This window comes from Notamacropus eugenii, chromosome 1 (assembly GCF_028372415.1).
Source record: "Notamacropus eugenii isolate mMacEug1 chromosome 1, mMacEug1.pri_v2, whole genome shotgun sequence".
In the NCBI taxonomy this organism is placed as follows: Eukaryota; Metazoa; Chordata; class Mammalia; order Diprotodontia; family Macropodidae; genus Notamacropus; species Notamacropus eugenii.
In genome coordinates, this window is record NC_092872.1 from 249,673,369 (window position 1) to 249,689,987 (window position 16,619).

General features: G+C 37.6%; 1 protein-coding gene across 12 annotated transcripts in view; it reads right to left on the bottom strand.

Moving 5' to 3' along the window:
• Positions 1 to 16,619, bottom strand: part of MARCHF8 (membrane associated ring-CH-type finger 8) — a 128,508-nt gene that overhangs the window by 74,392 nt on the left and 37,497 nt on the right. For 8 of the 12 annotated variants that reach the window (XM_072628517.1, XM_072628509.1, XM_072628510.1 and 5 more), the window contains one exon: positions 10,771 to 10,947. In XM_072628517.1, the coding sequence (XP_072484618.1) occupies positions 10,771 to 10,869 (99 nt within the window). In that variant the 5' untranslated portion in view covers positions 10,870 to 10,947. Of the gene's footprint in view, positions 1 to 10,770; positions 10,948 to 13,044; positions 13,068 to 15,565; positions 16,160 to 16,619 lie in introns of those variants that run through there. The other 4 variants (XM_072628516.1, XM_072628508.1, XM_072628518.1 and 1 more) reach the window with 4 other exon arrangements.

Sequence of the window (16,619 nt, forward strand, 5' to 3'; positions counted from 1 at the left end):
ATTGACAGGGGAACAGCAGAGGTTGTCTAAAATTAAGCTATTAGGCATAGGACTTTAGACCAACAACAATAAGTTAGGGTCCTTTAATTCTTAGTAATACTGGGAGACAATTAGGTCAAGAGCTTGTGAAATTAGCAACATAAATATTATTTGTGTCTCAGTTGGTTAATGTTTAAAAAAAAAAATTCTTTTGTGGTCCATATTGTAAATGCTTCAAAAAGAAGTATCACCTGACCAAAAATTAGAATTGCTTTATCTGTTATAAACTGTGTTAACAATAAATAAATAAATGAATGAATGAATGAATGAATGAATGAATGAAGCAACTCCGAGATACCACCTCATACCTATCAGATTGGCTAACATGACAAAAAGGAAAATGATAAATGCTGGAGGGGATATGAAAAAAGAGGGACACTAATATACTGCTGATAGAGTTGTGAACTGATCCCTTTACTCTGGAAAACAATTTGAAACCATGTCCAAAAGTCTTTAAAATTGTGCACACCCTTTAACCCAGCAATACCACTAATAGTGGTGTGTCTCTGTGTCCCAAAGACATAAAAGAAAAAGGACTGATATGTACAAAAATACTTATAGCAGCTCTTTTTGTGGTGGCAAAGAACTGGAAATTGAGGGGATGTCTATTATCTGGGGAATGGCTGAACAAGTTATTGTATATGATTGTGAATACTATTGTGCTATAAGAAATGATGAGCAGGATGCTCTCAGAAAAACCTGGGAAGACTTTACATGAACTGACGCAAAGTGAAATTAGCAGAGCTAGGAGAACATTGTATATAGTAACTGCAAAAGTGTATGATGAACAACTGTGAATGACTCAGCTATTCTCAGTAATACAATAATCCAAGACAATTCTGAAGGACTTATGATGAAAAATGCTCTTCACATCTCCAGACAAAGAACTGATGGAGTCTGAATGTACATCAAAAAATATATTTATTTTTCTTGTGTTTTTTTGCCTATTTTCTTTCAGAACTCAATTTTTTTTTAAATGAATGTTTAAATAAAACCCCAACAACAATGAACTGACAGGGTTTTGTGACTCATCACGTACTGATTTATTTTCCTTGGTCTTGCAATATTTGTTTGTGTCTGAATTATTTTAGGTTAGCTGAAGGCTATATCTCCTTCTGCTATCATTATACATTTATCTGATTATGCTAAGTCTTCAATTAAGTGTTTTTCTTCCTGAGATCTTTGGCAATTTCAGTTTTTCCCCTCTTGTTTTCCCCTAATGCTCACTTTCTGACTCCTTACCCTTTTTCTTTTTTGACTCCTTTCCTTTTGATAGTAGTGATTTCCTTGAGGATGGGATCTTAAAGCTTCTCAGCCTTCTCCCACACTAGGGAATTTAAAGTTCACCAGCCTCAGTTCTTCTCTAACTGACTTTTGGGGAGACAAAATTGGCCCCAGCTAGATACTGGGCTTTCCCTCAGGCTTAGTGGAGTGCCTCATAATTACAGCCATAGTCACAGCCACACACATCCTATTCCTTTCCCTATATTCTCTGGCTGAGTTCTGTTGCAACACAGAGCACTGTCATCACAGCCTACACAAATTTCTGCTGTTTAGAGTTCCACTGCATTTAGGATAAGGGAAGAAGAGTGAGTTGAATTCTGTTGAGTTAGTTTGGCACCTACTGCCAAGAGCATGACTGTCGTGGAGAGAGGGTGCTGAGTGAGTGTAAAAGACTCTTCTCTGTTGTTAATTCATCAGATTTCTTGGGTTTGTATTCTTAGAAATATCTGAAATTGCATTACCTCTTGTATATAATTCCTATTTTGGAAAGATCTGAGAGATCATGAGGACTGGGGAAAATATTTAATCTTCTACCTAGTTGGTCACATGATCCAGAAGTCCCAGTCATATGCCAATGAAATCAAAAAATTAAATGAAATTTATTAATATTTACAAAAATATAAAATGCCCAAAATGATACCACAAGAGATTAAATAATCCAGTCCACAAAAATTTAATAAGCCATAAAATGAACTACCAAATAAAAAACAAATCTAGAATCCGATCAAGTAAATTCTATTAAACTTTCAAAAAACAATTCTACTATTATATAAACTCTTTGAAAAAAATAGAACAAAAAGGGATCCTACCAAATAAGGTCTTGACACCCAAACCAGGGTGAATCAAAAAAGAAAGAGAAGTATTAGTAAAGAAGTTACAGCAGTATCACAAAGACTAAACTTGACCAGGTTGACCTTATACCAGAAATGCAGCATTGGTTCAACATTAAGAAAACTATTAACATAATAGATCCTATTAGTAACAAGAACAAAAAATCATACAATTATACCAAAAAATGCAGAAAAAATATTACTTTTTAAAAAACCCACTAGAAAACTTAGGAATAAGTGGATCTTTCTTTAATATGAAAAGTAATATCTATTTAAAACCAAAAGTTGTCAATATAAATACTGGAGATAAATTCCATTAAGAGTAAAGATAAAGAAGGTATGTACATTACTACCAGTACGACTTGAAACTGCCAGCAATGCTAGCTATAATAACAGGACAAAAAAAAGAAACTGAGGGAATAAGCACAGTCAAAGAGGAAAGGAAATTCTGTAAATGATAGAATGCTATACTTAGAGAACCAAATAAAAAATTAACTCAAACTAATAATAATGTCAACAAAATTGCAGGATGTGAAATAAATGTTAAGTCATGAATATTTCTGTATATGACCAAGAAAACCCAGCAGGAGGAGACAGAAAAAGAAATTATTTTAAATAACTACTGAATATATAAACCACTTAGAACTCTGCCTATCAAGATTCACACAGGAACTACATGAATACAAGCACAAAACATCTACAAATAAAGACAAATAACTAGAGAAATGTTAATTGCTCATAGGTAGGCTGAGTAAATATAATAAAAATAAAAATATTACCTAAATTAATTTACTAATTCAATGTAATTATCAAAAAGTAGAAATAATAACAAAATTCGCCTCGAGGAACAAAAGGTCAAAAATCTCAGTAGAAATAAGGAGGGGAGGTGGGAATGGAAGAAGATTGAGAAGAAAATGAACCTAACAGTACCAGATTTCAAACTATACTACAAAGTAGTAATCATCAGAATCTTTAGCCCATTAGAATCATCAGTCCTCATTAAGAAACAGAGAGGTTGATCAGTTAGAGAGATTAAGTATACAACATATAGAAGAAGATGAACACAGCAGCCTAGTTAAATAAATCTAAAGACCTTACGTACTGGGGTAAGAATGGATTATTCAATAAAAACTGCTGGGAAATTTGTAAAGCAATTAGGCGGATACCAAATATGCCGACACAACACCATATACCAAGATAAGCTCTAAACTGATATATATGTAACACAAAAAAGGTAACAACATAAACAAATTGGAGATGAAAGGAAAAAGTTAGCTTTCAAATAGGAGAACATTTATGATCAAACATGAGATAGAAGGGACAAAGAAGATATAATGGGTCATTTTGATTACATAAAATGAAAAAGGTTTTGCAAAAACAAACAAATAATGGAGGAAGAAGCAGACTGAAACAGGTAACTGGGGAAAAAAATGTTTGCAACAAGTTTCTCTGATAAGGATCTCATTTCCAAGGTATATAAAGAATTGATTCAAACACAGAAGAGAAAGTCATTCTTCAAGTGATAAATGGTCCAAAGATATAACAAGGAAACTATTACCAATCAAACTATCACCAATCACATGATAAATTCTTCAGATCACTAATAATTAGAGAAACACAAACTAAAAACAATTAAGAAGCTCTACCTCATTCCTATCAGATTGTCAAAAAAAACAAATGTTGGAGGGGCTGCAAACCAGTGAATTGTAGAAAACAACGTGGAATTATTCCTCTAAAGTCATTCAACTGGGCTTGCTACCTTCTGATTCAGTGATACCACTATAAGGTCAAATCACTACCCCACCTCCAACAACAAAGAGACAAAGGACCCATATAAATAAAAATATTTATAAGTAGCTCTTTTTATGGTGGCAAAAAAAAACAACCCCTGAAATTAAGGGAGCAGGGGGCGGAGACAAGAGGGCGGAGTAGAAAGACGCACATATGCTACCTCCGAACCCACTGCCCATAAAATATCTGTAAAAAAAGAACCATGGCGAATTCTGGAGCAGCAGAAGTTACAGAACAACGGAGTGGAGGAGATGTCTGCTCCAGAGAGCCTGAAAACCTCTCGCAAAAGGTCTCTCACACCCCGGACCCGGAGCAGAGCCCAACCCTGCCTCAGCGGCGTGGCGCAGAAAGGAGCGGATCCGAGCAGGTTTCAGGGACAGAATCTCCAGCGGCTGCGCGGGTCCCTCACCCACAGGTGACGGGGGTTGGTGAGACGGTCTCTTTGGCGGGTCGAGAGGGGTGCGGGGTGCCCCCATAACTCAGGCCCCCTCGGGAGGCAGCGGCTGAGGCGGGAGCAGACCAGGGCTCCCCAAGCAGGCAGGAGCCTGGATCCATTGTCGAAGGTCTCTGCATAAACCCCCTGAGGGAACTGAGCCTGAGAGGCGGCCCTGCCCTGACCTGAGCACCTAAACTTAATCTCACACTGAATAGCAGCCACCCAAAGCCCTGAGGCTGGGAAGCAGCATTTGAATTTCAGACCCCAAGTGCTGGCTGGGTGGATCTGGAGGGGAGGTGGGGGTGGAGAGGACACTCAGAAGTCAAGTCACTGGCTGGGAAAATGCCTAGAAAAGGGAAAAGAAATAAGAATATAGAAGGTTACTTTCTTGGTGAACAGACATCTCCTCCCTTCCTTTCTGATGAGGAAGAACAATGCTTACCATCAAGGAAAGACACAGAAGTATCCCAGCCCACTCAATGGGCTCAGGCCATGGAAGAGCTCAAAAAGGATTTTGAAAGTCAAGTTAGAGAGGTGAAGGAAAAACTGGGAAGAGAAATGAATGACATGCAAGCAAAGCATGAAAAACAAGTAAACACCCTGCGAAATGAGACCCCAAAAAATGCTGAAGAAAATAACACCTTGAAAACTAGCCTAACTCAATTGGCAAAAGAGGCTCAAAAAGCCAATGAGGAGAAGAATGCTTTCAAAAGCAGAATTAGCCAAATGGAAAAGGAGATTCAAAAGCTCACTGAAGAAAATAGTTCTTTCAAAATTAGAATGGAACAGATGGAGGCTAATGACTTTATGAGAAACCAAGAAATCACAAAACAAAACCAAAAGAATGAAAAAATGGAAGATAATGTGAAATACCTCATTGGAAAAACAAATGACCTGGAAAATAGATCCAGGAGAGACAATTTAAAAATTATGGGACTACCTGAAAGCCATGATCAAAAAAAGAGCCTAGACATCATCTTTCATGAAATTATCAAGGAAAACTGCCCTGAGATTCTAGAACCAGAGGACAAAATAAGTATTCAAGGAATCCACAGATCACCTTCTGAAAGAGATCCAAAAAGAGAAACTCCTAGGAACATTGTGGCCAAATTCCAGACTTCCCAGATCAAGGAGAAAATATTTCAAGCAACTAGAAAGAAGCAATTCAAGTATTGTGGAAATACAATCAGGATAACACAAGATCTAGCAGCTTCTACATTAAGGGATCGAAGGGCATGGAATAGGATATTCCAGAAGTCAAAGGAACTAGGACTAAAACCAAGAATCATCTACCCAGCAAAACTGAGTATAATACTTCAGGGGAGAAATTGGTCTTTCAATGGAATAGAGGACTTTCAAGCATTCTTGATGAAAAGACCAGAGCTGAAAAGAAAATTTGACTTTCAAACACAAGAATGAAGAGAAGCATGAAAAGGTGAACAGCAAAGAGAAGTCATAAGGGACTTACTAAAGTTGAACTGTTTACATTCCTACATGGAAAGACAATATTTGTAACTCTTGAAACTTTTCAGTATCTGGGTACTGGGTGGGATTACACACACACACACATGCACATGCACACACACGCACACACACATAGAGACAGAGTGCACAGAGTGAATTGAAGAGGATGGGATCATATCTTAAAAAAATGAAATCAAGCAGTGAGAGAGAAATATATGGGAGGAGAAAGGGAGAAATGGAATGGGGCAAATTATCTCTCATAAAAGAGGCAAGCAAAAGACTTATTAGTGGAGGGATAAAGAGGGGAGGTGAGAGAAAAACATGAAGTTTACTCTCATCACATTCCACTAAAGGAAGGAATAAAATGCACACTCATTTTGGTATGAAAACCTATCTTACAATACAGGAAAGTGGGGGATAAGGGGATAAGCAGGGTGGGGGGGATGATGGGAGGGCATGGGGAGGAGGGAGGAATTTGAGGTCAACACTCATGGGGAGGGACAGGATCAAAAGAGAGAACAGAAGTAATGGGGGACAGGATAGGATGGAGGGAAATATAATTAGTTCTTACACAACACTACTATTATGGAAGTCATTTGCAAAACTACACAGATTTGGCCTATATTGAATTGCTTGCCTTCCAAAGGGAAGGGGTGGGGAGGCAGGGAGGAAGAGAAGTTGGAACTCAAAGTTTTAGGAACAAGTGTCAAGTACTTTTCTTGCCACTAGGAAATAAGAAATACAGGTAAAGGGGTACAGGATGGAGACAAGGGCAGAGAGGGATGATAGAAGAGAGGGCAGACTGGCAGACAGGGGCAATTAGAATGCTTGGTGCTTTGAGGTGGGGGGAGGGGACATAAGGGGAGAAAATTTGGAACCCAAAATTTTGTGAAAATGAATGTTAAAAGTTAAATTAAAAAAAAAAAGAAATTAAGGGAGCACCCATTAATTAGAGAATGGCTGAACAAACTACAGTATATGAAAGTAAGGCAATGGAATACTACTGTGCCTTAAGAAATGATGAAGAGGATGGTTTCAGAGATATCAGTATGAATTCATTCAGAATGAAGTGACCAGAACCAGGAAAACATAGTAACAATAATATTGTAAAGACAACTTAGAAAGAACTTAAGAAGCACAGATCAGAAGATGATGGAGTAGAAAGATGCATATACTCTAGCACTTCGCCCACAAAATACCTGTAAAAAATGACTCTCAACAATTCTAGAGGAGGAGAAGCCACAGAACAACAGAGTGAAAGAGATGTCCAGCCACAGGTAACCTGGAAGATCGACAGGAAAGGTCTATTCCACAATATGCTGAGCGGAGCAGAGCCCAGTCCTGGCTGTGTGGCACTGGCAGGCCCAGAACAGACCTCTGGGGCAGAATCCCCAGCAGGGAGGGTCCCAGATCCCTCAACTCACAAGCGTCAAAGAAAGCTTCAAATGTCAGTGTGGGAGAGCTTTCCCAGATGGGTGAGAGGGAAGCAGGGTCCCCCCAACACTGCTCCCAGGTGGCAGCAGAGGCAGTGGCAGCAGCAGCAGCAGCAGGCGGCAGCAGCAGCAGCAGGCGGTGGCAGTAGCAGGCAGCAAGCAGCTACTGTGGCCATGGAAGCAGCCTGGGCCCTTGTCTGAGAGGCTCAAGCTTAAAGCCTTTGGGAGAATTGAGCAGGGGATCTGAATCTCAGCCCTGAGCATGGTCCTGGGGGGAGGAGAAGCACTACAACCCTCCTCTTGATAAAGGATTCAGAAGTCAAGTAATTGGCTGGGAAAATGCACAAAAAAGGGAAAAAAAATAAGACCATAGAAGGTTACTTTCTTGGTGAACAGGTATCTCCTTCCATCTTTTTCGATGAGGAAGAACAATGTATACTTTTAGAGGAAGGCAAGGCTTCTGCCTCCAGTACCTCCAAAATGAATATGAAATGGGCTCAGGCCATAGAAGAGTTTGAAAAGTAAGTCAGCAGCTTGCGAAAGGAGAACCAAAAAAATGGTGAGGAAAATAACACTTTTAAAAATAGGCTAACTCAATTGGCAAAAGAGGTCCAAAAAGCCAAGGAGGAGAAGAAGGCTTTCAAAAGCAGAATTAGCCAAAATGGAAAAGGAGGTTCAAAAGCTCACTGAACAAAATAGTTCTTTAAAAATGAGAGTGGAGTTCAGGGAAGCTGATGACTATATGATAAACCAAGCAGTTACAAAACAAAAACAAAAGATTGAAACAATAGAAGATAATGTGAAACATGTCATTGGAAAAACAACTGACCTGGAAAATAGATCCAGGAGAGACAAAAATTATGGGACTACCTGAAAGCCATGATCAAAAAAAGAGCCTAGACATCATCTTTCAAGAAATTATCAAGGAAAACTGCCCTGAGATTCTAGAACCAGAGGGCAAAATAAATATTGAAAGAATTCACCAATCACCTCCTGAAAGAGATCCAAAAAGAGAAACTCCTAGGAATATTGTGGCCAAATTTCAGAGTTCCCAGGCCAAGGAGAAAATATTGCAAGCAGCTAGAAAAAAACAATTTGAGTATTGTGAAAATATAATCAGGATAACACAGGATCTGGCAGCTTCTACATTAAGGGATGGAAGGGCTTGGAATAGGGTATTCCAGAAGTCAAAGGAACTGGGATTAAAACCAAGAATCACCTACTGAGCAAAACTGAATATAATACTTCAAGTGAAAAAATGGTCATTCAATGATACAGAGGACTTTCAAGCATTCATGATGAAAAGACCAGAACTGAATAGAAAATATGACTTTCAAACACAAGAATCAAGAGAGGCATGAAAAGGTAAACAGGAAAGAGAAATCATAAAGGACTTTCTAAAGCTGAACTGTTTACATTCCTACATGGAAAGATAATGTTTCTAACTCTTGAGACTTCTCAGTATTTGGATAGGTGGAGAGATTATACATACACACACATACACACACACACATATAGATCAGAAGGGATGATATCTATAAAAAAATAAAATTAAATTAAGAGGTGCAAGAGGAAAATATTGGGAGGAGAAAAGGAGAAATGGAATGGGGCAGACTATCACTCATAAGAGAGATAAGAAAAATCTTTTTCAATGGAAGAGAAAAGGGAGGAGGTGAGGATAAAGTGAAGTTTAATCTCTTCACATATGGCTTAAGAAGGGAATAACATGCTCACTAAATTTGGTTTGAAAATCTATCTTACACTACACACTACAGGAAAGTAGAGGAGAAGGGGACAAGTGGGGTGAGGGGCATGATAGAAGGGAGGGCAAATGGGAGAAGGGAGTAACTAGAAGTAAACATTTTTGGGAAGGGACAAGGTCAAATGAGAGAATAGAAAAAAAGCAGGGCACAGGGTAGGATGGAGGGCAACGTAGTTAGTCTTACACAACATGACTATTATGGAAGTCTTTTGCAAAATGACACATATATAGCCTGTACTGAATTGCTTGCCTTCTCAGTGGGGATGGGTGGGGAAAGAAGGAGGGAGAGAAGTTGGAATTCAAAGTATTAGAAATGAATGTTGAGAATTGTTATTGCCTATAACTGGGAAATAAGAAATACAGGTAACGGGGTACAGAAATTTATCTTGCCCTACAAGAAAAGAGAAGATGGGGATAAGGGAAGGGTGGGGTGTGATAGAAGGGAGGCCAACTGAGGGAAAGGGAGAGATGGGGAGAAAAATTGGAACTCAAAATTTTGTGGAAATGAATGTCAAAATCTAAAAATAAATTTAAAAAAAAGAAAGAACTTAATAACTTTGATCAATTCAATGACCCACCATGACTCTGGAGGAATGAAGGTCCTGACAGGTGAAGGATTCAAGGTACAGAATTATATATGTGTATACATACACATATTATTTATTATAAGTTTAATCACCAATTATTATATTATGATAAAGATGAGACAACCACTATCTTGTGTCATTCAGAAACAGGAAGATATAGGACACAGTCAAAGACAACACTAGCTTAGTATATGAGATTTTAAACCACACTGGCAGGAGAGAGGCAAGCTTGGTCCGCATGAGATTCAATAGGGTCAGATTGTCCCAAAAGAATTTTTTTGGATGAAAATGGAAGGTCAACAAATACATGCAAAATGGAAGAGATATGCCAGTGGTTTTGTAGCAATATAGCCACATCAATGGTGACAGTAGGACCACTACCTTAGAGTGATCTAAGTAAGCATTCTATAGGCATTATCTAATTTGATCCTTACAACAATCCAACAAGTTAGGTAATACAAGTATTATTCTCTTACTTTAGCAAAAGAAGCTGAAGCTTAAACAAGTTAAATGTAAGTGAGCATGGTGTAGTACTTGATGCAGAGCGAGAAGACTGAGGTCTGTCACTAGGAGCCTTGGGACAATCCATTCACTTTTCTGGGGCTGTATTCTCATCTCTAAAATGAAAGGTTCTGACCAGATGACCTCAGAGGTCCCTTCTAACTCTAAAGCTATATCTTATGACTTCAGTAAGGCCATGTGCATTCAATGTCAGAACTCATGTCTTCTTAGTCTAAATCTGGTATTCTTTTCATGCTGCCTTCTCAACTAAGGAATAAATTAGCTTAAAGAACGTATTTTTTTTTGGCATCACATAAGTGAAAAAATTATATAGAACTTGTATTTAAAAATGAAAACATATCAAAGTACAATTTTTCCTTAAGTTAGTATCCCAGAATTTTAAAATTTGAATGGCTTTGAGTAATTTATTGGAGAAAATATTAATTATAAAAGTCACGTATTATGTCTAATGAAATTTAGAAATGACAACATACGTAGAAATGATTTAATAGCATTAATTACAAAAGTCATATATTATGTCTAATGAAATTCAGAAAAGACTTAACATACATAGAAATGACTTAACATTAATTATAAAAGTCATGTATTAGGTCTACTGAAACTTAGAAATACCGTAACATACCTCTTCCCTATCTTTTTCTTTGGTCTTACTCCTGGAGACCCTGATAGAGGTAGTATCTCGAGCTGGAACGACAGAGATCTGATTCAGTGGCATGTTCATCACAACCTCCGGTTTGGTCTTCTTTTTTAAGGATGAGAATCTTCACTGTGAGGGTCATTTTGCGTCATGGACCTGAAGCTTTAAAAGACAGCAAGAAATAAGACAATTTAAAATTCTATATAACAGTTCTACCAGTCTGATACACGCCCCTTTAACCTCACAAATGGACAGGTTGGTCTTCTGGAGCTCAAATGTATCCCCATCACAATCTATCTTCAAACTGATCTTCCTAAAGGACGAATCTGACTACGTGACCTTGCCTCTCATTCAATAAACTCCAATGAATCCCTACTACCAACAGGATCAAATATAAAACCCTCTGGCTTTGAAAGCCCTTCAAAACCTGCTCCCCTCCTACCTTTCCAGTTTCCTTGCACCTTGCACCCCTCCACATTCTCTGCAATCCAGTGACACTGGCCACCATGCTTTTCACAAACAAAAGATACTCCCTTTCCTGACTACTGGCATTTTCACGGCCCTCCCTTATATGGAATCTCTCTCCCTCTTCATCTCTGCCTCCTGGCTTCCTTCAAGTTTCAATTAAAATATCAACTTTCAGAAGAAACCTTTCCTAGGATTCTTTAATCTTAGTGTCTTCCTTCTGGGATTACTCCCAATTTATTCTTTACATATGCTGTTTGTACATAGCTGTTTACATGTTGTTGCTCTTGGAGAGCAAGGATTGTTTTCTACTTTTATATATAATCTCCAGAGCTTAGCACAGTATCTGGGAAATAGTAGAAGGTGCTTAATAAAATAGATTTTATAATTTATAAACAAACTAATGTTTGATCTAACAGACTAATGCTAATCAGTCCTCAAAAATTTGTGGATAATAATGAATGGACCAACAAAAATCTGTACTATTCTCCCCATGTAAAAGACTTCCCCTAGAATCCTATTCTGGTGCCTCTATGGCACAAAAATGAATGCAATCCTTTTTACCTTTCTAATCTCCTTCCACTTTACTTCCCTCCACATATTCTATCGCCAACTGGCTTATCCTCAGAGATGACAGGCTATCTCCTGCCTCCATGACTTTCCACTCTCTGTCTCACATGCCTAAAATGTTATTTTGCCACCAACTCTTAAATTCAATAGTTGATAATTCTTTTACTACAGGATTGTATTCAAGTTTTAGTTGGCTTTCTTGAACAAATCTTTGTTGAGATGAAATACTAGTATCAACCTTTAATCCCAATTCTGATCATGTATCTTGCTAAGATTGTAGCATCCCTGTCCTTTTGATATGACAATAACCCATATGAAGTTAATTCATTTATTATTTACATGCAATTGATAAGGACAACCTTCTTGTCCAACTCTGTTTCTATCCTTGCTCCCCACCCCCAAGCTGGTTTGATTGCTGGCACTATAATGCTTCCTTCTGACCACCCTCTCTTGGCTCTAATGTTCTTTGTCACCTTCTCTGTAAGCAAAACTTTCCCTCAGTAAAGGCTCTTACTGCTACAAGTGTTCTATACTTTTAATGGGATAGAAACCTTAAACAAGGGTTTATTTGGAGTTCATGAACTTGGTTTTGCTTTTATTAATATATTTTGATAACTACTTTTGGTTTCCTCTATAACCCTATATATTTTATTTTAATGCATTTAAAAATACAAAAAGGGGTATACATGTTTCAACAAACTGCCAAAGAGGTCTATGCCACAAAAAGATTAAGAACTGCTGTCTTAAACCAAAAGGAGTCTCTCATACCAGGATTTCAGGCATCATTCATCAAATGGAGGGGTTGATGGAAGGAGATAGAGGAAATGTCACATTATCAAATACTGCCTGTCTACTCTCCTTAGTCCCTCCAGGATCAAATACAAAAATTCTTTTTTTGACATTCAAAGTCCTTCATAACCTAGCCCCTTCCTGTCTTTCCAGTCTTCTTACACCTTATTCCCCACCATTTACTCTTTGATCCAGTGACCCTCACTTCCTGGCAGTTCCATGAACTGGGCATTCTCTTGGGCTGTCCCCCATGTCTGGAATGCTCTCCCTCCTCAACTCTACCTAATGACTTCCTTGGTCTCCTTTAAGTCCCAACTAATCCCTTCTACAGAAAAGCCTTTGTCAATCTCTCCTAATTCTAGTGCTTTCCCTCTGTTAATTATTTCTTATTTATCCAGCATGTAACATTCTGCAAATATTTGTTTGTTGTCTCACCCATTAGACTATCAGCTCCTAGAGGACAGGGTCTGTCTTCTGCCTTCTTTTTGTATTCTCATAACTTAGCACAATGACTGGTAAACAGCAGGTGCTTAATACATGCTTATTGATTGCACACATTTGTAAGCTAGCAGGATAGGATTAGGATATCATTAGCAAAATTGAAACTGGCTTTCTCAATAAATAAGGAGTAAAATAAGGATGCCCATTCCTCCCACTATCATCTGATATAGTGCTGGAAATGCTAGTAATAATAATAAGACAAGAGAAATAAATTAAAAGCATAAAGATAAGTAAAAAGAAAATAAAACTAATTCTAATTGCTGATGACACACTGGTATACCTGGAAAATCCTAGGGAATCAGCAAAGCTATTTAACTGAAACAATTAACAGCTTTAGCAAAGTTGCAGGCTACAAAATAAACCCTCAAAAATCAATAACATTTCTACATTTTAGAAACAAAATTCAAGAGGCAATAACAGAAAATGGAAATCTCATTCCAAATATCTACAAATATGCATGAGGTACCTGGGGATCAATCTACCAAAGCATACAAAAGACTTGAATACGTTTCAATTACAAAGTACACCTAAAAGAAATAAGGAACAGCTTAAACAGCTAGAGGGATATTGTTCACTGCTCCGAACTGGCAGTGCCAATATAATAAAAATGATAAAAACTACCAAAGGTACTTTACAGCTTTAATGCTATATCAATCAAAATCATCAAAGAGATACTTAATAGCACTCAATAAGCGAGGAAAATTCATCTGGAAAAACAAAAGAGCTAGAATATCACAGGAAATGGTGAAAAGAGGTAGGGACAAAGGAATAGCATTTCTAGACCTCAAACTGTTATTAAGCATCAGTCATCAAAACTCTCTGGTACTGGTTAAAAAAGAGAAAGATTAATGGAACAGACTAGACCAGGCAGAATCAAAACAATGGAGCTCTAAAACCCAATGTTCCACAAACCAGAAAATAAAAATTATTTAGGAAAAAACTATTTTATTGGGGAAAAAAAACTTCTAGAAAACTGAAAGTCAGTCTAGCAGAAACTGGCTTCATTTCAATATTTTAAACCATATTCCACAATCCATTCTGGATGAATGACATCAATATTAAAGCTCATTCCACATAAAAATGAGAAGAGGAGCAGATCTTCTACTTCTCACAGTTATGGATAGCATATGTATTCTTAACCAGTTATGGATAGCATATGTACTCTTAAGCCAACAAAAAATAAAGGCAATATGTTGATTACACAAAACTGAATAGTTTATTTAAAAATAAAATTAATTTATCTAGAATAAGAAAGGATATGGTAGAAAGGGAAAATAATCTTTATGTTTTATTTCTCTGATAAAAGTTTAGTATCTAATACATAGTAACAATTAGCATACATGTATATGTATATATATATTCATATAAATAACACGTTATACATCTATTTATATTTATCACCAAAAGCCATTCCCTCAAGAGACAATTGGTGAAAGGAACAGTTCTCAGAAGAACTGCAAATTCTTAACAACCATATGAAAAAATGCTCCAAATCACTAATAAGAGAAATGTAAAACAAAAACTACAATGAAGTTTCAACTCACACCCTTGAAACTGACAAAGATGGCCATGGAATAGAGCACATTTCCATATTCTGATTAGTTCTGCTGATTTTTTTTTTCCTTTTTCATAAGGGATGTCTCTCTAGAATAAGGGGGAAGGATGACAGCAGGATATATAGGAGATATAAAAACAAAAGACATCAATACAAATTTACTGAAAAAAATAAACTGAATCTCTAAAACCGTTTTTATTAGCATGATTCTCTATAAATCTTGTGGAGAGAGGAGACGGAGAAAATCAGCACACATAAAAAAACATAAGCTAAAAAAAACAGTCACACTTCAGTGGTACCTCATTACGTCTCTAGGACCAAATGAACTTTTCCATTTGGTTTTTAAAAACATGAACAATCTGACCCCAACCTACCTTTCCTGACTAATTCATTACTCACTCCCCATGGTCCAGCCAAAATGGTCTTGTTGCTATACCTCACACAATCGTTTTCCCATCTCTCTGCTGTTGCACATGTCATTCTCATACCAGGATTGCACACTCCCTTGTCACTTCCACACTACAGAATCCTTCCTTCTACATGACACTTTTTTTGATGCCCCCCAACTGCTAGTGCCCCCCTCTCTAAACTACCTTCGATTTATCATGTAAGTATTTAAATATACAACACATGTTGTCTCCTCTCTACCCCACTAGAGCAAGGACTGTTCATTTGTGCCTTTGTAACCCCAAGTCTAGCAGTGCCTCCTGATACACAGGAGGCAATTAATAAAACTTGTTGACTGATGATCAAAAATTCTGTCAGCATTAATATCCTTCATCTGTCCAAACAATCAAAAAAAATTTTCATCAAATTGGATTATGGGGTAAGATAAGTAACCAAAAAACAGGAAGTCAAAGGTCTGTTTCTATTCTGCATATCACCTACTCAACTCCATACCTGTGTTGAGTTGGTCATCCCTGCATTCGGTGATTCTACTTCAAGTACTCTTAGGATCTCAGGGCTTTAGAGCAGAAGATCAGGGTCTAGCCACTGCATTTTACTGATGAAGAAAGTGATGCTCAAACAGGTGAAATATCTCATCTAGAGTAACCCAGGTACTGAGTAGCTCCCAATAACTTTAAATCTGGTCTTCTTTCTGCTATAAACATGCTGTCCATTCATTACTCTGTGGAAGACGAAAGGTCATTACTTACAGTGCTATCCTATTATACCCTGGAAGGTCAGAGGAGGTGGTGGTGAGCAGTTTCTTCACCATTAACATGCCATGGGTGACAATCTCTTGGCATGTTTAAATAGTCGTAGCAGCCATACCTATATGCCAAGGGCAGCAGCCATCCCGATAGCTTCGACTACAATAATCATTGTTACATCACTGACACACATCCTTGAAAATTCTAGCAAAGAGATACACATTTGCCAGAAAGTAGAATGGGATATGGTAGTACCTAAAATGCCCCCCTCTGGCACACCAAGTGACAGCTATGACTACAGTAGCATTCACAGTCACCAATTGCTAGTCTCTTAACATTCCCATCATTCTAGAATTCTGCCCACTCTTCTGCTCCTGTTCTCATTAAGCAGTAGGCAGGGCTACCATGAACATGGAGCAGTCAGCCAATCACTTCTAGGTGTCTGTATCTAGTCCAGTGCTAAGGAACTAGATGGGGGTCCATGAGCACTCAGATCTAACAGTTTATTTTATAACCTTGGGATACTGGTATTTTTTCACCTATGCCTCTTTTTCTCTACCACAGGATAAACACAGTAATCGTTGCTGCCCACTTATTGTCTAGGAGACAAGGATGAAATTATATTACTAAAATATACTTAGGCGACAGACACAACTAAAAAAATAGACTACATATATGCAAAAGCAATAAAGATTTTCTTCTTTAAAAGGCCCAAATTTGAAACATTTATCTGGAATCCAACATGATCATGAAAGTATTAAATAATAACTTTATATTGAAACTCCTAGGCCCTGAAGGCC